The following is a 26,013-nucleotide window of genomic DNA, read 5'->3' on the forward strand; positions in this document are numbered from 1 at the left end:
GAATAGTCATGTGTTTTTATCTTAAGCTGGTAATTCATATCTCTGTACTCATTTGTGTTTGTTTGAAATTTGAATGACATGAACTTTCCTATGTCCTGATCCCCAGTTGAAGGATTTTTGTCATAGAGTCCTTAGTCGTCCATCTCAGGCAGGCTCTAAGCAAACTTTCTTCAATAAAAAATCAAATGCACGTAAAACCAATTTCCTGTGTTTTAGTGTTCCATCACCCATAGACTAAGGAAGATACTATATGATAGGAAGTCAGAATATTTTCATTATCAATGTTTATTTGTTGAAAAAGTGATTCACTGATTGTTTAGGCTTTGTCCTACAAGACAGGAAATCCCTCCATTCCTTGTTAAAGATAGCCTAAAAAGGATTTGCACATAGACTATTTTATGAGTTTCTTTATTTTAAAATGTTTATTTAGCCTCATTTTTCCCTCAAGAGAAAATAAAACAAAACAAACACACACAAACAGCTTTAAAAAAATAGGCTAATGGTGCCTGGTGGCTCACTAGTTAGGCACCTGACTCTTGATTTTGGCTCAAGTTATGATTACAGGGTGGTGAGATCAAGCCCTGTGTTGGGCTCAGCATCAGCAAGGAGTCTGCTTAAGATTTTCTCTTTCTCCCTTTGCCCCTCCCCTCCCATTTGTGTGTGTGCTCACTCTCTCTCTCTCTCAAATAAATAAATAAATCTTTAAAAAAACACTAAGCTAATTATTTCATTGCTATCTTAACAAACTAGATAGGAAGCTAAAGGGAAAATTATGATGATGATGTTATTAGTAATAATATAACAATATTTATATAACATTTACCATGTGCCAACCATTATTTTAAGTATTTTTCATATTTTCATTTAATCCGAAAACAATCCTATGATTTAAACACTGTCATTACACCCATTTTAAAGATTAGGAAATTGAAGCATAGAAAAGGTTAAGTAATTCACTCAGAGATATGATGAGTGGCAAAACCTAGGCCTTGTAATTTGAGAACTTGTGATCCTAATCACTCCTTTATGCCGTTCAAGCATTTCATTTTCTGAAGAAAGTCTAACAATATAATTTGGGACAGAATCTTCCCAATTTTGTAATTCAAGTCCATTTCACTCTTACTATTTATTCACAATTGTCTCTGCATATACTATTTCCAAGTAAAGTTGGCCACTAATCAAAATGCAAGGAAACATTATTAAATAATCATTTTAAGAGTAAAACATGAGGACTATTTCTATCAAGTAACAATCATAAGGAAAAGAGCCAAGACATGTATAAAATATTTTTATCCTGATAAAATAGTAAAAATTAACATAGTATTGAGAATTTACAATATTGCAGGCAGTATGCTGAGTGCTTTACATGCAGTAGTTATGTTACCCCTTGTTGCTATCGCCCTGTGGTATAAGTGCTATGATTATCTTTAGTTGATGAGTGGAGAAATTAAAGATCAAAGTGACTGAGTTGCTTACCCAAGTGTCAGAAGCAAAATTTCCATCCATATAGTTTGCAACTGCTTCAGATGAAAAATAAATAAAAAGTGTCAAGTTAGATGTCAAAAGGAAAATTTATAAAAATAAGAGGGCTATTAAAGATGGAAGTGTCCATGCTGGAGTAGATTTCAAATGTAATACAGTTTTTGAAAACCAACTAACAAGATAAAAATCAACCGCAGACTATTAATAAATATAAAGGAAAAGAGTAAACAGCTATTATTTTTCCATTATGCCAGAGCAGGAAAGTGCTCAGTAAAATTAAGTGTCAATAAAGTAAAGACAAAATTAAACTTTTTTTTTTTCTAAGCAGAGACACAATTAACCTGTGAAAATGACTCATACTGGATGGTAATGAAGCAAATAGCTTAGTGAAATTGAGAACATATCTGATTCACCATAATGGGATTTTCAGTTAGATCAAATCACACTTTGTATTAGTCATCGTGAGTCAGGGTACATGCTGATGAGCACTAAGGGCCTCAAAAGAAAAATTTATTTTTTCACCAAGGACAGAGGCTCATGATTAAAAACCAGGATATAGTAAATATTTATTACATGTGCATAGGAGGGAATGTCAAAAGATGTGCCATTAGTGTGTGAACCAATGGTTCTATCTCTAGTGTATTCCTGCCTATTGCTTCATCCAGTAAATTCAGTGCTCAATCTCATAATCAAGAGGAAAAGAGACAAAGACTTCCTTGGTTTCGAAAGAAGAAAAGTAATTCACAGTAATTTCTCATGCAGCACAGAGATGGAACTACCTTTATGATGTTGTGGACAGTTTGGAAAGTTGTTCATAAAATGGCAAAAAGCAAGAGCAGGATTCACCACAGGAATAGTGCAGTTTTAAAGATATCTACACTGAGGATCATGTGACTTGGATTTTTGTTCCAATTCTATCACTTCTTGTGTGATAATAGACGATAACCCTTCATTTTAAAGTGTTGGCATTTTCCTTTCTGTGAGGGGTTTGAATTAGGTGAACTTATAAGATTATATATTTATAATATTTCTTTGAATTACCACTGCCTGTATCTTACAGAAGTCTGTACTAATGTCCTTTTTAAAATAAGTCTAGAGGGCAGCCCCTGTGGCCCAGCTGTTTAGTGCCACCCCCCACCCAGGGCGTGATCCTGGAGACTGGGGATCAAGTCCCATATTGGGCTCCCTGCATGGAGCCTACTTCTCCCTCTGCCTGTGTCTCTGCCTCTCTCTCTCTCTCTCTCTCTCTCTCTCTGTGTGTGTGTGTGTGTCTGTCATAAATAAATAAATTTTTAAAGTAAATAAATAAAATAAGTCTAGAATATAGAGAAATATTTCAGTGTTTGAGATTCACTGTTTGTGCAGTTCCATGATGAGAACCTGTTTGGGACTTTCAAAGGTTGCCTCTTGTTCATCTCTTAGCAAGAGGATTCCTATTATTTTGATTACTCAGATTACATATTGTGAGTTTCACTATGCTTACTTTTTGAACGTAGTACTTGTTCATACTACTCAATTTTTTTTTACTAAACAATCAGTAACTATATTTATGTTCTCAGAACTTTCTCCCTTTGATATGTCACCTCTTATATTTTCCTGTTTTCCTGCAAATCACTGTTTCAATTAAGATATATTGAGACAGGGCCTGCCACTCACATAAAAAGGCATTCAAAATAAAATGCTATGGAATGATATTTTCCAAAATCACACTATAAAGAATCCATGAATCAGAATCCATTCATTTTTGAATCAAATATTTTATTAACTAGAACATAAGCAGTGGGCACTATTATAAAATGTGTTGCTCTCTCTTTTTTTTTTTTTTTTTTTTCTTTTTACAGATCTGGATAATGTGGAAGGCATTGCTGTGGACTGGATTGGAAATAACCTTTACTGGACAAACGATGGCCATAGGAAGACGATTAACGTGGCCCGGCTAGAAAAAGCGTCTCAGAGTCGGAAGACTCTTCTAGAAGGAGAAATGTCTCATCCCAGAGGGATTGTGGTGGATCCTGTTAATGGGTATGTAATAATATTTGATCAGCTTGATAGGAGGAAAATTGTTTTTATGTATTTAGTAGTAGCAAGTTTGAGTTAAATTCACACATGAATGACCAGAATGGGAAAAGTTACCCATTTAATGATTTTTGTTTATAGGAAATGTGCTAAATTAATGTGTCAAAAGACAGTTAACTGAAATAAACAGATTATTTGTATAAAGGATATATTTACTTAATTTACACCGACAAAGACTATAATTCTCCATTTTAGATGGCCTGACACCAAGATAAATAATCAATTGAGAGAATCAATCAGGGATCCCTGGGTGGCGCAGCAGTTTAGCGCCTGCCTTTGGCCCAGGGCGCGATCCTGGAGACCCGGGACGGAATCCCATGTCGGGCTCCCTGCATGGAGCCTGCTTCTCCCTCTGCCTGTGTCTCTGCCTCTCTCTCTCTCTCTCTCTCTCTCTCTCTCTCTCTCTCTCTGTGACTATCATGAATAAATAAATAAAATATTTAAAAAAGAATCAATCAATTTAATTTTTAAAGGGTATTAAAATTTAATGTATTCAGAAAAAAGCAAAGTTTTTTTTTGTTTGTTTTTGTTTTTGTTTTGTTTTTTTTTTTTGGTACATTTACCGTGGGCCAGGCATTTTGTTAAATGGGCTGACTATGCTCCTATTCTGTAATCATCAAATAATCTTTTAACTAATTGCTATTCTCATCTTTGTTTTACAAAGAAGAAACTGATAACTGATCTGCAAATGACCATTAAATTATTAAGTGACTGAGTAGATGTTTAAGTCCCAGCAGCCTGTCTCTAAAAATTTACTCAAAGCCACTACATGTCACTACTTTTTACTAGCCAAGTTTAGTAATCACATAATTTTAGATATAATTATAGTTTTTATATAGTGAAATCATTTTGTACCGTGTGCTACTTGTTTTAGGATAGAATAGTTTGTGCGATTCTCAGCATTATATTTTTCTTTTATTTTTATTCAAAGCTATTACCTGAACACAAACAACACCGTGCACATAGAAATATTGAAGAATATGAACATTCCTAACAGAATGTCAGAAATAAATGGATGGATTACATATTTTAAATGTATATTTGCTATATGTGATGTTCATCCCTCCCGTCTTATATTTTACTGTTGCAAAATAGCATCACAAAACAAGTATTCTTTATACCTTACTACACACATAGAAAAATACTCAATTGCATAGGATGTGTATGCCTTCCCTATAAACTGAGATTACCAGATTGTAGTTCCTAAAATTGTTTGTGTTGAGAATAGCTCCAAACAAATACAATTAATGTACTTTTTCCTAGGCTGACATTTAGGCAGAGAGTGAACTCATTGTATGTGTTTTTATAAAACATAATTATAAAGCAATTTCACTGATTTTATGTGTGGATTCTATAATTATCTGTACTATTCCAGGACTTTCAAACCAAATCATCTACCTGACCTTTAAATCAAGGTAATCTTAATTTTAAGAGAAACTATTTATAACACACTGTCTAAATTTACTTGAAGCAAGATATCTTAAAACAGCATCTTCCTTCCCAGTTCATTAGAGAAATATTTTGTGATAGAGTTAAAGAGCATTTTTGGTGCCAAGACAGATGACACAAATATGGAAGTCGTAGAATCATATGATTTAGATGGAAGTTTAGAGGTCACTAGTCCCACCTCTCTATTCAAATTAGGGAATCCCCTTCAATGCTTCTCTAATAGGCAGGATAGATATAATATCCATTCCAGTTAGATATAATATCTACATTGTTTATAGTTTATAGTATTTGGAGGAAATCTACATCGTTTATAGTGTTTGGGGAAAATTCTAATTGACTTTTTTTTTCTTTTCATTAAGGCAATATCTTCATCTCTGTAATATCTACTAGCTGACCCTATATTTGCCTCTGGTGCTACAAAGAATGACTCTTAGACCTTTTCCATTAGACATTTTCTATTTTCTATTATGCACCAACCTGAAAAACACATTATGTGTGTATGAGTATGAATGTGTATATCCATATATATGTAGTTGTGCACACACACACACACAAACACACACACACATATTTTTTTCTGAGCAATATACTATACCCAGAATTCTGTACTAGGTATACAATAGTTAACAAAACAAGCATAGCCATAAATCTTGTGAAGCATCTTCTGTCATCTGTAAGGTGGGGGATAGATAGGACTAGAATTAAGTATCAAATAAGCAACTAATGTAATTTCTACAGACCAGAGTTAAGGAGGAAAACAAACAAGATGACATGTTGGAAACTAACAGGTTGAACAATTTCAATAGGTTTGCTGAAAGGCCTAAGGATGCATTATTTATACCAAAACTTAACTATAGAAAAAGAATCAGCAATGGAGAGTAAAGGAAAGAGTATTGCAGATCAAGAAAATGGTACATTTGAAGATCTTAAGTTGGGTAAAACTTGACTATCAGAAACACCGAGATGAGAACAACAGAGAGGCAGAGGAGAAGTGATGCAGATGCAGTTGGAAAGGAAGCAGGGCCTTGTTCGCCAGGATGAGAGCTTTGTACTCTGTCTTTGGCACAGGACAAAATAGGGAAGTAAGAATCAGATACATATTTAAAAAAATCTAATCTGACTGTAATGTGAGAGTGGATTAATCGGAAGATAGAAGTAAAAGTGGAATCATGTGAAATTAATTATCCAAATAATTTTTTGACCATAATATAATTTTTTAAAAAGAAGAAGAAATGTTAGCTAGGAAAAGTCCTTTTAAAATAGCACAATATAACTTTTCACAAAATATTAAAAATAAAAACTTCATTTATTTACAGTTTTTCCTATCATAGTACCTATTTGCAGCTGTACACAGAAGGAGAGAATTACAGGTTTTCTCCACTATAATAGCCAATTAACAAAGATTGCTTATTTCAGAAATATCCTTTATCCAAAGCTTCATAAACAATTACAGAATCAGTAAATAATTTGTTCATTTATTTCTTTATTAAAGTGTATTATTGATTAAGTACCGTACAGATCAATAGAAATCACTAAAACAGTAATTGTCCTCAAGGAGTTTATAATCTTTTTTGTTTGTATGTTTTTTATTGGAGTCCAATTTGCCAACATATAGTATAACACCCAATGCTCATCCTGTCCAGTGCCCCCCTCAGTGTCTGTCACCCAGTCACCCCATTCCCTCCACCCACCTCCCCTTCCAGTTCCCCTTGTTCATTTCCCAGAGTTAGGAGTTTATAATCTGATGTTCTTGAGGATGCCTGGGTAGCTCAGTGGTTGAGCATCTGCCTTTGGCTCAGGTGGTGATCCTGGGGTCTAGGGATCGAGTCTCACATCTGGTTCCCCACAAGGAACCTGCTTCTCCCTCTGCTTATATCTCTGCCTTTCTCTCTGTGTGTCTCTTATGAATATAAAAATAAATAAAGTCTTTAAAAAAATGAGCTGATGTGCTTGATACACACACACACACACACACACACATTACCTATAAAAAATAGAATGAAATCATGCTCTTCAGAAAAATCACTGAGGCTCTCAATTCAGACTTGAGTTTTAGAGGTTGAATAGGATTTCCAAATGAGTAGATTTAATCTCAGGGGCTTAGGATGTGGAGTCATAAGGTTAGTCACTGTACTCTGATGGGACATGTAAGTACTTGTTCAGAGGCAGGGAAGTTAATGGCAGTTTTGAGATGAGATGGGTTCATTAAGTCTAGAGCAGAGGGCATGTGACAGAACATACATAGGAGATGAAATTAGACATATGCAGAAATCTTCATTGTTGGTATTAAAAGATGTTTGTTGTTTTGTTTTATTTTGGTTTTTTCCCTGACAACAAGTAATTGGAAGGTCTTGAGAACAGTCACATTTTTCAATTCATGACTTAGGAAGACAAGTAATTGAAATGTGATAGTTCTATGTGGCCAACCTGTTAGAAGTTCCCATTGAAGAGGGATAAAAGACAGATTGTAGCATTTGTAATGGGAATAGACAAGTGAGGATTGAGGAAAGAGACACTGAAAATACAACTGGCAGGTCTCAACAGTGATAGAAATGGGTATAAAGCAGGAGGAGGAATTGGTTACAATGGCACTGTTTCTCAAGCTGATAACTGCAGATGAATTCCCTCCTTCCGATGATAATTTCACACTTTATAATTTATATCAGTAACTTAGACACCTGTGTCTCCAGTTTTGACTTCTCAAAATATTATCTGTTGTAAATATGCTCAATGCTGAATGTATATTTGCCTCCAAACATGGTCTGTGGTATCCCTATCTCAATAGTGCCATGCTTTCTAGTTAATAGTAGCTATTACATCGGCATTAAATTGAGGTGTTTTTGTTTTTGTTTTTGTTTTTGAGATTTTATTTATTTATTTAACCCAGAGAAAGAGAGAGAGATCACACCAGCAGGGGGAGCAGCAGGGAGAGGGAGAGGGAGAAGTAGACTCGCCACTGAGCAGGGAGCCAGACCTGAGGTTCAATCCCAGGACCCTGGGATCTTGACCTGAGCTGGTGGCAGAGGCTTAACTGATTGAGCCACTCAGGTACCCCATAAATCAAGTTTTTTAACAGTAACATTATGTTACTTTCATGGCTTAAGGATTTAAGTATGTCTAGGATTGACTACCACATAATACAATTTAATTTGGGGATATGATCAATATCAACAAATGCAAGCTCAGTACTTATAGGGTACAAATATAAATAAGAAATAATCCCTGCCCTTAATTATATTAATTCTCAATTGAAACCATCTGACATTTAACACTATTAAATATAATACAAGGCATACATGCAACAAATACTATAAAAAATCTTTTTAAATGTCCCTAGAACACAAAGGAAAGACTTTATTTTGACAGAAAGGGTAGAAATAGACTTCATCAAATAATTGTATTTGAATAGGACTTGAAAAATAGAGGTGCAATTTTTCTTGCTGTGTTCGCAGAAGTCTCACTTAACCTAATATTTATTTAATGAATACCTGAGTCCCGCATACAAAAAGATTTATATTAGTGTCTGCTTGTTTTATAAGTTAAACATTAAAAAATTAATGTTAAATGTTAAAAAAATTTCCTATTTTCTGCATTTAGGAATCATCATGTTTCATACTGATTATAAGGCTTCCACAATCTAACTCTGTAACCTAATGAAATTGGTAGATGATGACACACCTAGCCTCTGATAGACTGGCACCCTTGTTTAAATTGTTTTCTTATATTCTGTTTGAATAAAAATAATCATAGATAATGAATCAGATCACAAACAACGATTTCTTTAAATAGCAAAACAATAAAAGTTATGCTTAGATTATCCAGAATTACCCTGCATGTATGTGTGTCTGTACACATATGCAATTTGGGTTGGAGAATCAAAAAATAAAAAAAAAAAGTGTGAATGTGGTCAAAATAAAAGCTAGAGGGGAAGATAATTGCAATTTTAACAAGTTGTAAATTAGCAACAACAATAAAACTGCATTGACTAAATGTATTTAAAGTTTCATGAAAGTATTAATGGAGACAAAAAAAGTTGTATATTTCTCTTTTACATAGTTGATTTATACAGTTGAAGTCAATTAGTTATATGTAACTAACAGAGAACTAGAGCAAATGGAATGACCGTCTCATTTATTCTTAATTTGTTCCAATAATAATAATACCACTCAAAGAACATGCTGGATGCAAGATAAACATATATGCATGTTTATTTCTAGGATTACAATGTATTTTGACATAATAAAATTCACCCATCTCAATCTATTTCCTCAGATCTAAAAAGATATAGCAACATAATTTTAAACTGTTAAGGGCATTTTTAAAAAGCTTAAATAGCATAAAATAATCGATGGTGTGTCACATCCTCAGGTTTCCCAAATCTTCATTTAGATCACAGTAGGATTTTTAGTCATGGATACAGATTTTTCCCAAATTACCTCAGGAATTATTTAGGGTCCACAAAATGGACCTAAATGGGTGGCAGACGATCAACTAAGGCCATTTCTAGGGTCAGCAGCTTAGAAAAGCTTTAGAGCTTTGGAAAGTTGTGTATGAGGTGACCGAATTAAAACCCACACTTTAATTAATAACTCCAGAACTTTCACATGACCCTAGAACAGCACATGTGGAGGGGTTTAACCTCATTCACGAGAGAATTGGAAAGTTAACTCACCCCCTCCCCCGTTACAGCTTAACACAAAAGACTTGTCTTTAAAAGGCAGAAGCTTTTGTTTGAGAAAGAAATTAAAACTCAAAATCTCAAGGTCAGTCAACCTGATGTTATTAAACTCATGTGCAGCTAAATCATCATCTGTGGGTTTTGAGGTTATAATAAGGAGCAATAAAGCATAGATAATTTGCAGGAGGAAGACAAATTAGACTTGGCCAAATAAACCCAGTGTGACCATACCCTTCAGTACAAAGACAATTCAATTGCCTGTCTTAAAAAATAATAAATAATAATTCATCTAAGATTAAATAAAGCCTGGAGGAGGTCATTAACGGCACCACGAGTTCTCATGTCAGTCGATCGATCTGCTTTTCAATCACATAATTGATTTTATGTTTTCTAAAGTGGACATTTAAAAATAGTAATGCCTCGAAAATCACTTTCCAAACTCAGTATCAACACCAAAGAAGATAAATATCTGGCACTTAGTGTTAGGTTCGATAGTGTATGAGGACAGTAAGTGTGGTAGTGGTGGCAGTGGGTTTTCTGTAATGTGGCCGAACAGCCTGGCTTCACTGAACACATCTGTGCTTCCCTGAGGACTTCACAGATGCCCCCTCCCTTTGGTAGATGAACATTTAGGTAGGAGGAGAAATCAGAATGTAATTAGATGTTATGGCAGTGCCCAATCTAAAGCATCCCTTTGTATGGGGGCTGGTTGAAATAACATGTGTGCACTCTTGTTTGTGATGTCCTAGTTGGATGTATTGGACAGACTGGGAGGAAGATGAAATAGATGACAGCGTGGGAAGGATCGAGAAGGCCTGGATGGATGGCTTCAATCGGCAGATTTTTGTGACTTCAAAGATGCTGTGGCCAAACGGTTTAACTCTGGACTTTCACACCAACACATTATACTGGTGTGACGCCTATTATGATCATATTGAAAAAGTGTTTTTGAATGGAACTCACAGGAAGGTAAAAGACAAATACTGCTGTTTTTTTAACTCACAGGCTGCTTCTTCACAGAGCCTTGTTGTTGTGTTAAAAATACTTTCAAGTTTATTTTTACCCCTCTGAGGTGGCTGCCAGTAGTCTCTGTGGGGTGGCTGAAGGAGGCTGAGCATTAAGCAGTGCAGCTGGCGCTTGCCTCCGGGAGACCAGGACCAGCTCACTGTGGTATGCCAGGATTTGTGGGATTTTAAAAAGAAGCTCTCAGGATATCAGAGCTGTTTTAAAATGCAGTTTTCCTCCATTATTGATGAGTTTGCTATGACCAAGCAACCCAACTCTATTCCAGTATCTTTAATATTTGCAGGTGAAATTTAACCTACATATTATGAAAAAGTAATTATCTTGCATTTATTTGAGTAAAGAGCTTCATGACATTGGAATTGAAACACAAAAATAAACTGAACTTCAGGTCTATTACTTTGAACAAATCTCAACTTCCTCTTGCCTCTTTTGGTAGGATCATTGCAAAATGATTTTGAAATTCTTGAGTAAAATTGAGGATGGAGTTGATTGTGTGCCAACAGAGGCAGTGTTGACAAAACATCGCCTCTACATTTTGTCTTATAAGAACCCAAGTGGATATAACATTATGAACTGGCTTCAACACTTTTGTTAAATAATAGAAAATGGAATGTTAGAAATTATTAAAATGCCTCTGTTGATGCTATATGTCTTTCTTTTTGGAAAGGAAGACTGCATAGTTGGCCAAGCCTACTCATTATGAATTCTGTTTAAGAAATAAGCAGTACATTAATCAGTTAAGGCTACTTCAATCGTTAGTTGACTCTAACTGTGCTTTTAGTATGTTCCCTCAAGTAGTAAAATTGATTGGCATTTAACCTAATGTCACATACTTAACAGGTGTCAAATAAATATATATGATTCCTTTAAAGATATTGATATGTACACCACATAGAGAATATATACTGGCTAGCATATTCAGCCTTCACGGAAGTGAGAAAGTAGAGGTAAGAAACTGTCTTAATTATTCAGTATATGAGTATGTGATATGAAGAATTCAGAAAAAGGAGCAAAAGTTGAATTTCTAACCCCATGTTACTTGGATAACTTCTTCAATTTTTTTGATATTAAATGGAGTAAGTACAAAATGCTTTTTAATATTGTATACAATATCATTTTATAAATGGTGAATGGTGAAAAAGTACTATTATTGAAGGTGTGATTCTTTATTCCTCTTCTACAATTGCTCCAGTTGAACAAAAACAAAATACAACAAAGAAAATCAGACTGAAATTAGCCAATGAGTTTTATTTACCTACTTACTACTAATAAATGTTTATATGTTCAAAATTAAAATCTTTACCTCCCTCCCTGCCATTCATCTCCTAGATTTCTTCCATTTGCATTGGCCAATTAAGTAGGAGAATCCCTTTCATTCCCAATGTGGTAAGACCATGTTCTAGTCCTTGGCTGTTGCATAAACAATATCACAATACACATAATGACACTAATTACTCAGATCAATTTCTATTCCAGGTTATGTTACTGGAATATCATAAAGAAAAGAAACAGGGGAGAGTATCAGACAAAGTCATTTAAATGTGTTCATTTCTTGACCATATGAGTAATGTCCTATATGAGAGGATTTAACTGGATGAAATATAAATAATATCCTTCAAATAACATGTCCTAAAAACAGAAAAAAATATGCTCACATTGTGAAATCTGTTTTTCAAATGCACTGAGAGAAAATATGAGTTAAGATATTAGTTAGATCATTATCTGCTATACTTATTTTAATATCATTTTCTCTAAATATTTAGTTATGTTTTTAAAGATCAGTTCTGATTTTTCACAATGTGTTTATATTTTACAGATTGTTTACAGTGGGAAAGAGTTGAACCATCCTTTTGGATTGTCGCATCATGGGAATTATGTGTTCTGGACTGATTATATGAACGGTTCCATTTTTCAACTAGATTTGATAACGAATGAGGTGACATTACTGAGGCGTGAAAGACCACCCCTGTTTGGGCTTCAGATTTATGATCCACGAAAGCAACAAGGTATTAAAAGACATATAAAATTTATTCTGAGTTTTACCTACAGAAATACTTCACAATATTTGCAAAAGGTTTTATTTTGATGGTGTCACTGAAGCTTTATGATAAAAAGTGTCTAGTCACTCCCAAGTCAATCAAATCTTAGACTTTATTACCATAAACATGTATTATTTATTGTTCAATAGCTTGAGCAAGTAACTGGGAATTCTATTTTAGTGAAGTTCAAGATTTTTTCCAAATGCTTCCTTTTTCAAGTCATCTTCTTATTATTTAGAGGAAAAAGATTAAAAAAGACTGTTAAAGCTAAAAAAAAATCCACTTCATGTTCTAAGGTTAAGTATTGTGAGCAATGAGAAAAACTTTTCATGGGAAAGGAGTATTATGTGAAAATATTTTAAAACAAGTCATACAATGAAAAGAGTATTGCAAAAAAGTATTTTAGTATATTTATTTGATTAGTTTCATGTCAATTTAAGGAATGTTTAATTATATTAGTTGTTATGAAAGGGAAATAACCTACCATGATATTCATGCCTTATAAAATTCAGGTAATATCATTGTATGTTTTATCTACATGAGTTATTAATATTAATCAGGCCATCTACAAATTGCATGACTCAGAATTTAGGCATTAAACAAAGAAAACAGCTTAATAAATTATGTGATAGATTTATGATAGTCACACAGAGAGAGAGAGAGAGGCAGAGACACAGACAGAGGGAGAAGCAGGCTCCATGCACCGGGAGCCCGACGTGGGATTCGATCCCGGATCTCCAGGATCGTGCCCTGGGCCAAAGGCAGGCGCCAAACCGCTGTGCCACCCAGGGATCCCTATCCTGAGTTTTTAAATGTGTATATTGTCAATAGAAAATTATCTAACAGCAAGATATTTTTTTAAAAGATATTTTGGCTAAATCAGAGATTTTAAAAGCAAATTATCTCATTGAAGTGCTTTATGGTCCCCCCCCCGCCACGGTATTAAAATTGCCTCATTGGGATACAAGTGCAATTTTATAAAATAATGGAAGTATAAAGTGATAAGTTTCAATAGCTAACAAAAGATAAAATCTTTAGAAAGAATAAAAGTGAATTTATTTGAGGTGGTATAAGCTATATTTGTGGACCAGCAATGAAGAATGACAATTGTCTAGATAGGTAAAATGGTAATATTTTGTTACATTCATGTCACTCCTACTCCTTACCCCCCTTCCTTCCCAAACATTATTGAGTGTCTACACTGAACTGGGGGCAAGACCCTGAAAAGGAATAACCCTTTTCATCTCCTGGAGGATCTTCTTTGCCTGATTGTTGTTCTACTATCACAATCATTAATATCCTGGATTTTATTAAAGTAATCAGTATACAATCCCATTTCCCATTTCCATTCTCATAAAAATTGTTAATCTTGAATGCCATTGCTGAACTCCCTCTAGTCAAATTCCATGATGTTTTCAAATCTTCATTTTCTTCAAACTTCTAGTTGCTTTAGTAAGTTGGTGAATTAAATGCAACATGTGAGATAAGAAATACCTGACTTACTGTAAAATGGTTTTGGGCTTAAACTCAGATTCAAACACTTTTTGTTCTGAAAACTTAAGACATATCGTGAAAGGTTAACAAAGATAAGAAATGCTTTCAGGGCACCTAGGTACCTCAGTGGCTGAGCGTCTGCCTTTGGCCCATGTCCCAGGGTCCTGAGTTGCCTGCAGAGAGCCTGCTTCTCCTCTGCCTATGTCTCTGTCTCTCTGTGTCTCTCATGAACAAATAGATAAAATCCTGAAAAAAAATGTTTTCTTCATAAAATTCCTATAAGGATTAAACCACTAAATTACTAATTGTAATTAGAAAATGTGTGCCTCCCACATATTTTATATTAATTTTCCTTTATCACTTCTCTATAAGGAGGCATATTGTTAAAGTTACCTTTCATATAAACATGTTAAGTAAATATTCAAAGGAATAATGTGTCACAATCACATACAAGGGAGCACATGCCTCTGGTAGGACTATGTGGAACATACTCCCTGTGTTTCATGAGGAAATATGCTCAGTGTTCTAGACTGTGCCATTGACATATAATTGTTCAATGCTATTTCTTGGATGGAAAATACTTTTTTTTTAAAGTACTTTTTAAAAATGTTCAATTAAAGGCACATTAAAATGAAAGCTTAGCCCTAATTACTAAACTTTTTATGTAACTTTTATTGTAGAAACCATTATGTTTTGTGTTACTGAAAGAATGTGTTTGGGCAAGTTGATGGATTATTTTTCATAAACTTAGGTGAAATAATCAGTTAGTTTAAGTTTCCTACCCAGTCTTCTTGTAGCTAAGGATTGAATACTACTTAAGTGGATCTTTTGAATCAATAATACAGTATGGAGAGATGTCTGGCCAACATATTTTTCATTTACTCAATAGATATTGAAATGGATAACCTACTTAGGATCTAAATATTTAATTTTTTTACTAAATTAACCAGAATGGGTAGATTATAAAGCAAAATGCACACAGATATTCAAAAGCAGACATGTTATCTTACCATATTATAATGTTCTCTTAGTGAAAATCATGAGAAAGAGAGTGGTATTTCTTTTTCGCATCTTGTGAACATAAGATATTAATAAAAATTTAGAAACACAGAGTGGCACTTGAAATTTGATTATATAGTATTTTGTTATATTATTTTTCTAGAAATAAGATAGTTGCAATTGAATAGTTGCAACTTCCTACATAGTTACAGATCACAATTTCTTCATTGAATGTGATAAACTAGTCTCATATGGCCTTGTATTTTCTCTGTCTGAGGTACTATGGTTTATATGACTATATACCTTATGTAAACTTACATGAGTATTTATACATGTATCTATGAATATATATATGTATATACATGTATATACATAGATGCTAGATAATATCACACACACACACACACACAAACACATACACACACACCCCACCCCACAGTAATACCAGGGAAAAAAATCCAGGAATGTTATAAATGTAACATTCACATTCATATTAATGTAACACCTAAACTCTTTTAGACTCGGTGTCAGAAAAATTAGTCAGCTAATTTGACCTCTCCAGATCAGAAGAGACTCTTATCAAATTATTTGTTAATATAGCAGCTAATTTCAGGAAGGTAGATATATAACCATACTAAAGAGAAAACTACCCCTAGGAATGAATTCCTAAATAATTCCAAAACATTTTTTTTCTCATATGCTACTGTCGTTTCTTCTGATTTAATTAAACTTTGTGGGGTTTTTTTTTATTTACATTAGATATCTAGAAACATTGTTAAAATCCTCTCCTGAAATTTCTCATATAAAGTACAGCAATTGTATAAAACTAACATACTTTCTCCTGTTTATTCTCTAGGTTCAGAGGCACACTTTAATTTTTCCCACATGTTTTAGAGAATGGAATCATCAAAACTAAGTGCAGGATCTAAAAAGAGTTAATGAGGAATGCCTGGGTGGCTCAGCAGTTGAGCATCTGCCCTCAACTCAGGGCATGATCCCAGGGTCTAAAATAGAGTCCCACATCAGGCTCCCTGTGAGAAGCCTGCTTCTCACTCTGACTATGACTCTGCCTCTCTCTGGGTCTCTCATAAATAAATAAGTAAAATAGGAAAAAAATAAAATAACAAGTGTTAATGAATAGTTTTAATATAAAATTATAGAATTAAAAATAATAGATTAGCTTGTATGCTGAATATATGAAATTAATTAATAATTAACTATAATTCTAAGTACCAGGAAATGGGCTAAATATTCTTATTTGAATCTCATAAAATATATTTAAGGTAGATACTATTTGTTTCTATCGTGCATTGAAAACCCCAAGGATCAGGCCAATGTAGCCATTTGCCCTCAGGAAACAATGAGCCAGGGATAAACTGGGATTCAAATTCAGGTTTGTCTGACCATGAAGTATTTTTTTGTGACTAATTTATGTGGCCAATTTAATGAAAATTATATAACCACTATACTTTTAGATAGAAGGAAAGTGTATGTCTTTTCTGTAGCCATTGTAGTTTTATCACTGATAAATTTTTATTTATAACTTAAAAAAATGAAGTTCTTGACTACCTTATAATACCCAGGATTCAGAGATTTCATATTACAAAACACTAGTATAACAAACAGTAATTTTTACTTAATGCATGACATGTTTATTAAACACATTATTGTGTAGGTCTAGTAAAATTTACCTATAGTGATAGGGCCATCATCACAAAATTTATCTTTCCAAATTTTCCATTTTGACAATAATCACCATCAAAAAATAACCCAAATGACACTCCTAATTGAGTTAAGACACACACAGAAGCACACACACCACACAAAGTAGCTTCAAAGCAAGGCAAATGTAAAAATTTTTAATGAGTATATAATTCTTCAAGGGGGAAAAGACACACTTTATCTTTTCCTAGGATTGATTGACATCATTCAAAGTTGATTTTTCTGAAATTATCCTAGATGAAATCAGGATCTGGACTCAAGAGCCCATTCTACTAGTTTTCACCCAACCTTTAGAAAGAATGTAAAGTCTAATTTCTCTTCCAACTACAAGTCAAATTATCTCTCCATCAAGTAGGATAAAGAAAATCTCCATTGGCTTATGTGTTTCATATTAGGGTCGGAGGCTTCTAGCTTCACATATGATAAAACTCTGAGAAGAGTCCAAGAAGCATATGGAAAAGGGGATTTCGGGATCCCTGGGTGGCGCAGCGGTTTAGCGCCTGCCTTTGGCCCAGGGCGCGATCCTGGAGACCCGGGATCGAATCCCACGTCGGGCTCTCGATGCATGGAGCCTGCTTCTCCCTCTGCCTGTGTCTCTGCCTCTCTCTCTCTCTCACTGTGTGCCTATCATAAATAAATAAAAATTAAAAAAAAAATACTTTAAAAAAAGGAAAAGGGGATTTCTTCCTCTCACCATTCTGATGAAGATTTAGATAAAATGAAACAGTGGGATTCCTTTGTGGTGATGATTTACATATTTTGTTATTTGCTAGAAATAAAAGACGCTTTATTAACAAAGGTTAAATTACTAAGGTCTATAAACAGCAATATTTTGCTTTCTCATTTTATTTGAGTATAGTTGACATACAATGTTACATTAGTTTCAAGTGTACAACTGTGATTTGATAAGTTTATATGTTATACTGAAGTTCATCACAAGTACAGCTGCCATCTGCCCTATTACATTGCTATCAAAATATCATTGACTGTATTTCTTCTGCTCTGTTTCTTATTCCTATGACTTACTCATTCCATAACTGGAGGCCTCTCTCTCTCATTCCCCTTCAGTCAGTTGGTCCAGTCACCCACCCATTTCCCTCTGGAAACCATCAGATTTTTCTCTGTCTTTATAATTCTAATTCTGCTTTTTGTTTTTTTCATTTTTAAAAGATTACATTTATGATTAGAATCATATGGTATTTGTCTTTCTTTGTCTGACTTATTTCACTTACCCTCTAGATCCATCCATGTTGTTACCAATGGCAAGATATCACCCCTTTATATGATTGTGTAATATTTTTCTGTGGGTGTGTGCATATGTGTGGGTGTGTGCATGTGTGTATGTGTATGTGTGTGTATATACACCATGTTTTTCTTATCCATTTGTCTGTTGATGGACACTTAGATTTCTTCCATGTCTTGGCTGTTGTAAATAATGCTGTAATAAACATGCAGATAGCTTTTCAAATTAGTAAGCACTGATATTTTATTATAGGCTTGTGAAATGTTTTCATATATCATTTGTGTCTTTATTACTGTTCTTTGACAGTTATAATACACCTTTAAATAATGCAAATTATATAGACAAAGTATACATATACTTATATGCAAATGAGAAAAGCCCCATTATGTTCTTAAAACAGACATATATATACATCAACACACTTGTACTTTACATCTATATGCCCAAATGATTGTTTTTGTCATATTACTAAGTACTATTCATTCATTCATTCATTCATTCATTCATTCACTCATCATCTAATGAATGTTTATCAGACATACTCTTCTGTGCCAGATTCTATAAGGGGTAGAATAGTTTCACTTCTCTTAACTAAAATATCGTGGGGAAAAAGACAAATATTTTGGCCCAAACAGACCACTATCTTAAACTTAATTCTAAAAGGTACTCTTCATTTGTTTTCCTTGAATATTTGATTTTTTAAAAAAGTATTTGCTACCACAGTAATTTAATCTAGGATATTTCATTATGCTGTTTTCACTGTTATTTTGTCTGTCCTTTATTGATTTAATTTTATTTTGTTATATGCAAAGAAGAGTATAAAAGCATGAATTTTAGATTAAGAAAAATCTATGTTTCTGATTATTTAGAAATGATGATAGTAAACAATAACACCTAATTCTAAATCATTATTTAAGATAAAGATTATTAATTTCCAGGCATTAGAAAAATCATTTAAGCCCTATCTCACCAGTAATCCCATCTGCAAATGAGATAAACCTATCTTAGTTCATTAGAAAAATTAAATTAAATTAAATATATAATACATAAATATATTTACATGATCTATAAATATATAAATAATAAATAAATATCCCTCCTGCTGATGACTATAGATTTCCAATAATTATAACTATCAATATGTTAATGAACAGTCTTCCATTTTTATCTACAAAATTTTGAATGCTTTTTGTAGTCACTAAATCATATTTTCAACACCATATTTTTACATGAAAAGTTTTGCAACCTACTATAAATTCAATAAAGACTGAAGTAATAGGGATCCCTGGGTGGCGCAGCGGTTTAGCGCCTGCCTTTGGCCCGGGGCGCGATCCTGGAGACCTGGGAACGAATCCCACGTCGGGCTCCTGGTGCATGGAGCCTGCTTCTCCCTCTGCCTATGTCTCTGCCTCTCTCTCTCTCTCTCTCTCTCTGTGACTATCATAAATAAATAAAAATTAAAAAAAAGTTTATAAAAAAAAAGACTGAAGTAATAAATTTAATTTGAAGTAATAAATTCAAAAATATATTCAGATACTGCTAAAAAAAAACAGAGATCTAGGCAATTCCCATGAGAGATATGGAAATATTCAAATTTATTTAATTTTGGATTTCTATCATAACAGGACAAATGCCAATTCCTCTTTCTTTAATATATGGTATTCACAGAAAGGGAATGTATTTAAAAGTTTGAGTAATGGTAGCTTATTTATAAATACCTAACTTTCATATTCAATGAGAATGGTAAGCATGAGTCATGCTATTAAAAAAAGAATGTGATATTTAGCATATATTTTCAATATGAAAATGTGTCCTGATATATTGCTTTCAATACTTCACTATATTTTACTGTTTTAAATTCTTCATATAGTTCTCAAAATATTTTGGTTAAATCAAAATTTCAAGAATCTGAATGTAACTGAAATAATGAGTATATAATTTAATCCTGTCCATAATATGCATAGCTCAGAACCACCTGAGTATCCTATGAAGTGTTACATTTTTATTCCGTGGTTATGTAATAAATATAGCAGTATTTGGAAATTTTAAAAACTGCTATATTCCTTACTGGAAAAAACTTGAACTTCATTATCTTCTGAGTTTGGAAAATGGTACTAAAGCTTGAATTATTAGCTTCCTTAGCTTTCAAATGTATTTTTACCTTTCATAAACTCAATAAATTTAATTTACTTCTCAGAATAATGAACAGACACGATTATGTACTTCAGGTTATTTCTTTTGATCTGTGGACACACAAGATAATTTATGGGAATGAGTTAAATATTTATTTCATACAGCAATATTTTGATAGTTTTTGTTTGTTTTGATTTTTAACTGATTCCTTAATATTCTCTGCCTAACACAGACAACCCCTAAGGCCCACAGTACAATAATCCCATCAGTCTGATTTTTGGCACTTGTGCTTCAACTGCCAATACATCTGAAAATATTATATTATTTTATTGTATGCCTCCAAGTAGTTAAAAACTATTTTTAATGTTTGAGTCAGATTTTCTGATATTCTCAAAATGTTATTTATTTATATCTTGAAAAATGCACAGTATAAAATGACCTGGATATTTACTCTGTGAATTGGATTGCTAGAGTTATAGAGTTCTTCATAACATTCTGCAGGTATACATCTAAGTAAATATACTTTCTTCCTTGCCTTTCCATCTTGCCATCAAAGTAGTAATTACCTGCATTGTATAGAACCTCCAACCTTTTCAAAATTTTATGTCAGTTTTATCTGCTTCCAAGGGTGACTCACAAATGTTCATAGATAATACCTTTGTGAATCCTCCCTACTTTATTGATGTCTGTTGCATACTTCATCAATGTCTCTGCTGGCTAGGTCTACTGGGATGGTCCACTGGAACATTTATACACTTGTGCATTATACATTCTACTGGTACTAGCCGGCCTATTCATTTTCAAGGTTTCAAGATTGCCTGTGTTCCTTGCAGTCATCAATGCACTGACATGTTAATGTATTCCTTGCACAAGAGAGAAGACTATTCCACCCCTTCAACCTGTGCTCATTTTTTTTTTCTGTTCACTTGGTATCCAAAGTCATATTCTAAGAGTAAGTGATCTACTTTAGGAAGAAATCAGATTTGAAAACACTAGGTCTAACTGCTATCCCAGACAGACATCATCATGTCCTGTAACCTTCCTCTTTCCTGGTACTTATCTACACACATACCTCTATCTCTTCTAACCAACGTGCACATTCCTTTTATTTCCCAGTGCATCATATATTTTTTAATGTTTCTGAATTTTATTTAGGATTCAGTAGGTATCCTGACTACATTAATGAATATGTAATATGCATATGCATGTATATGTGTATATTTTTATGCCTGTGTACATCTCCTAGAAAGAGTGTGAACCTGAACTGGCTGAGTTTGGATAGAATCAGAGTTCTCTGATGTATTCACTTCCCTCCTTTTGCAGGTGATAATATGTGCCGAGTGAATAATGGGGGCTGTAGTACACTGTGCTTAGCCATTCCAGGAGGTCGAGTATGTGCTTGTGCTGATAATCAACTTCTAGATGAAAACGGGACAACTTGCACATGTAAGTTTTGTTTGTGTGTTTGTTATTCTCATTGATTATATATGTTTTTTAGGAGAAAAAAAAAACAGATGAAACCAAAGGAATTAAAATCAATCTTGGAAAGTGAATTAAGAGAATCACTTAGGTATATTTCTTTTTAGACTACAAATAATTAACTGAATTCATTTTTATTAAAGCAAAGGTTGAATAATGATGTTTTCCAGAGCATTTGTGAAGAAAGCAAAATAAAACATATATATATATATATATATATATATATATAATATTTGTGGCATATATATATATGATATATATATATATATCATATATATATGTGCCACACCACAGAAGAAAATATTTCATAAAATTGTTAAGGACCTTCACTGTAGGGCAAGCTCTGTTATCTATCTTTGTTGAAAGCAAAGGAGGCAAAAGAGATTTAGGGAAATTCTAGACTTTATCAAAATGCTGAATTAATTGGATTGATTGACCTGGATTAAAGGCACTTTATTAACTTTTACTGACCTTCCTCAATTTACTGCATCTTGTCATTTCAATGTGACCCTTTTGAAATTTGTGCTCTTTATACATCATATCAAGTCCCTTAACCATGGCAATAGGAGCAATGCTATGTATTATGTACTGAGTACTATATAAATGTTTATGGAATAATTTGATCTTGACTTGCATGTTACTCATGATTCTTCAGAGAAACAGAACCCATAGGATATAAATATATAGAAGGGATTTGTTATGAGGAATTGGCGCATGCAATTATGGAGGATGACAACTCCCGGTATCCGTAGTCAATGCATTAGAAACTGAGGAGTATCAGTGGTATAGCTCCAGTCTGAACGCTAGTAGGCTAAAGACCCAAGAAGAGCCAGTGTTTCAGTTGAACTCTGAAGGCAGCGGAAAAAACCAATGTCCCAACTCAAGGTAGTCAGGCAGGAAGAATTCCTCTTATGTGCAGGAAGACAGGCCTTTTTGTTCAATTCAGGCCTTCAGCTGGTTGGATGAGGGCCACTCACCTAATTAATGTAGTCTACAGATCCAAATGTCAATCTCATCAAAAACACTTTCACAGACACACCCAGAATGATATTTAACCCAACCTCTGGGCACTCTAAGGCCTACTCAAATTGACACATAAAATTAACCATCACAAATGTTAAATAGTACATAAATAAATGCATTTTTCATCAGTTATAATTATTGTCTAGGGGAGGCAGAAGAAGAGAAAAGTATAAGATTTCAACTTATCTGAAATGTTTCTTCTGAAGAAATGTTGAGGATAAAGGATTTTTTAAAATAACTTAATACATAGTAACATTTGAGAAATACACAGAAAATATTTAAGTGAAAAATCATGCCATAATGCCCATAATGCCACAATTCAACAATAATCTATTAAGACATTTTGATGTTGTTTCTTATAATTATATATCCCTGGAGGTTATTAATTTTCACTACTACTAATAATTGTAGGTAAAATTTATTGAATTCAATATAGGATGTGAGATTTTATGATAAAATTTCATGGTCCTCTTTAACCCCTACAATAATCATATAAGGAAGATACTATTACTAGCTCACTTTATTATTCAGAATGCGGACTTGAGGGTTAATAACTTTACATAATTTACATAATTACTACTTAGGACATTTGGAATTTAGACCCCGAATTATTTTATTTTGGAAACGGAATTCTTAGTTATATTGCAGTTTTAGACATTTTGTATCATATCACAGTATAACTTACATTGTATTTTATTTTTACTTAGAAGCATAAGCATCTTATCATGTGACTACATAATCCTTGTAAACACAATTTTTGAACCATTTTTCTTCATATTTCTACTTAATATTGGTGTTACATCTGATGGATTGTTATAGACTATTTGTGTATTTCTTTATTTTTTATGATCTCTTTTGTATTTTACCATATAGTACATGGTCAGTTTGTTACATTTTTTTTAAACATTTGGCTTAATACCACCAGTTTTAAATCCTATTACTATTATTTTGACTTTTAACTATTTGAGATGAGAACTTTGACTTTCTTTATACTGTTCTCAGGGCGCTTGGGTGACTTAGTTAAGTGTCTGCCTTCAGCTCAGGTCATAATCCCAGGGTCCTGGGATGGAGCACCACATGGGGCTCCCAGCTCAGTGGGGAGCCTGCTTTTCCCTCTCTTCCCCACTCCTACTCTCTCTTGCTATCTCTGTCTCTCTCTCAAATAAATAAATAAAATTAAAAACAATACTTATACTATTCTCTTTATTTTCCTCAATTCATTCCTTATTGTAATTTAGGATTTCTGACAAGGAATATTATTTTGAATCTTCAATCAGAAAGTCTTTTTAAAAAATGTTTTGACATGCATAGCTAGTTTGTTGATCAATTTTATAATAGTTTCTTTTAGATCTGAGTCAGTGCTTTACTAGTATATTGCTTAGGATTCAAACTTCAATTCCTTGTTGTTTATTAATATCCACTGATATTTAGGATAAATATTTCTTGAAGTTGCTTTTTCAAGAGGAGCACAAAGACCACATACTGTAGAGTTCCTGTGTTTTCTAAATAGGCCTCATTTGCATTTATATACAATCGACAATTCTGGAAATTAGTTCTTGGCTAAACATAAATTTCTCCAAATTCTGGAAATACTATTTAATTTATTCTGGAATAATATAGTTGAGAGTACAATTATGAATTATGTTTCTCTGGGCAAACTTTTTTCACTGTTAGTAGGATTTTTAAATTGTCTGTTAAGACAATTTTCCATAGAATATAATTATCAGAAGTTTACTTTCTTTGAGTCATCAGGTGTTTTCCTTCTTTTGTTCTGTGGTATAATTTTTTAATTTCTATTTTGTTGTTTATGTATCATAAGAAGAAATCTATAAAGACCTATAGTTTGTCAATAGACAAGAATTAAGCATTACTTTGAACAACATAAAATCTGTCTGGTTGTCTGATAGACTAAATCTTATCTTGGTTATTGAGAAAGAGAAAGGTATAGTTTATATGTACATTTCCAAGTTCAATTTTTAGTGTCTACCACAGATTCATCTAAAGTTATTGTTCTGGCATAAAATGAGATTTTTTTGCTATCCCAGCTGAATAACTCTGACATTTTGAACAGATGAAATGTGTATACACACACACACACACACACACACACACACACACACACACAGTACTCTTTATGGACCTCTAACAAGCATCATCCTTCCTTTGCTCTACCCTCAGATTTCCTCTCAAGGATAGAAGCTAACAGTGCAAGTATCTCCTTTTTTGATAGGCACAGACCTTATAGTCAGTACTCAGGAGCGAACAGTCTCTATTTTTTTTTTAACCTAAAGAGAGGTTGGCTTATTCAATTTTAATGATATAAGTTAGAGAAGCTTCTAGCTGAATATTTAAATCTTGTCCTATTGGTCTTGCAAAAAAGTCAAAATTCCCTTAAGATAATGTCAGTCGAATAATCAAGAGGCTGAGTTTTAGGGAATCTTGTGAGTTTTTCTCCTTCATCTTAGTTTTTCATAGTAGGAAGTTGGAGGGAGAGTGTATACATCAGATCTATCTAGATGACTTTTTAAGCTTGAAATGTTCTAATTAGTTCTTTAATTTTAATTGTGTGAATCATAATTATCCGGATCATTCACCTTCAAATTATCTTTTCTATTTCCTTCATTCTAAGCCCCATTAAAAACTTATGGATTTCTTAAGAATTGGCATATTTCTATATCAATATTGATATAGAAAAGATACTGACCATTGAATATCTCTGTGTCAATAAAACTGGATGACTTTTGGCCTTTAAAGAAATACTATACACAGTGTTGGCCATGCAGTTATGATAGGAAATTTCTTATCATGACTGGACACATGTGATTATACATCTGGTGAAAGAAATTGTTCTGCTACTATTGGTATTCTTTCTAATATCTACAATTCATCGATGATGCAACTCAAGGCAATAAAACGAGACAGGAAAGATTATTGTATCTATACTTGTTCCAATAAACAATGTTAAATCAACATAACCATCTGAGATCTTATTTGGGAATTCTTTGTTGCATTTGGTTGTTTAAAACTCTGCTGTATCTTTAACATGGCATACAACTTGCCCAGGTTTCTTTCAGTTGTAATGGGAAAAATCATGAGTAAGATATAACTCACTTCTTACAAACAATTCACAGCGTGTTCACATAAATTATTCCAGTTCCTATTCCTTTAAT

At 33.3% G+C, this 26,013-nt stretch overlaps 1 protein-coding gene across 1 annotated transcript in view; it reads left to right on the plus strand.

The window, feature by feature from the left end:
- LOC129514645 (low-density lipoprotein receptor-related protein 1B) overlaps positions 1–26,013 on the plus strand; it is a 1,831,349-nt gene that overhangs the window by 1,105,955 nt on the left and 699,381 nt on the right. The window contains exons 12-15 of the mRNA XM_055333402.1: positions 3,324–3,504; positions 10,435–10,654; positions 12,528–12,717; positions 21,665–21,787. Of these exons, the coding sequence (XP_055189377.1) occupies positions 3,324–3,504; positions 10,435–10,654; positions 12,528–12,717; positions 21,665–21,787 (714 nt within the window). The remainder of the gene's footprint in view (positions 1–3,323; positions 3,505–10,434; positions 10,655–12,527; positions 12,718–21,664; positions 21,788–26,013) is intronic.

This window comes from Nyctereutes procyonoides, unplaced genomic scaffold, assembly GCF_905146905.1.
Source record: "Nyctereutes procyonoides isolate TBG_1078 unplaced genomic scaffold, NYPRO_anot_genome, whole genome shotgun sequence".
NCBI lineage: Eukaryota > Metazoa > Chordata > Mammalia > Carnivora > Canidae > Nyctereutes > Nyctereutes procyonoides.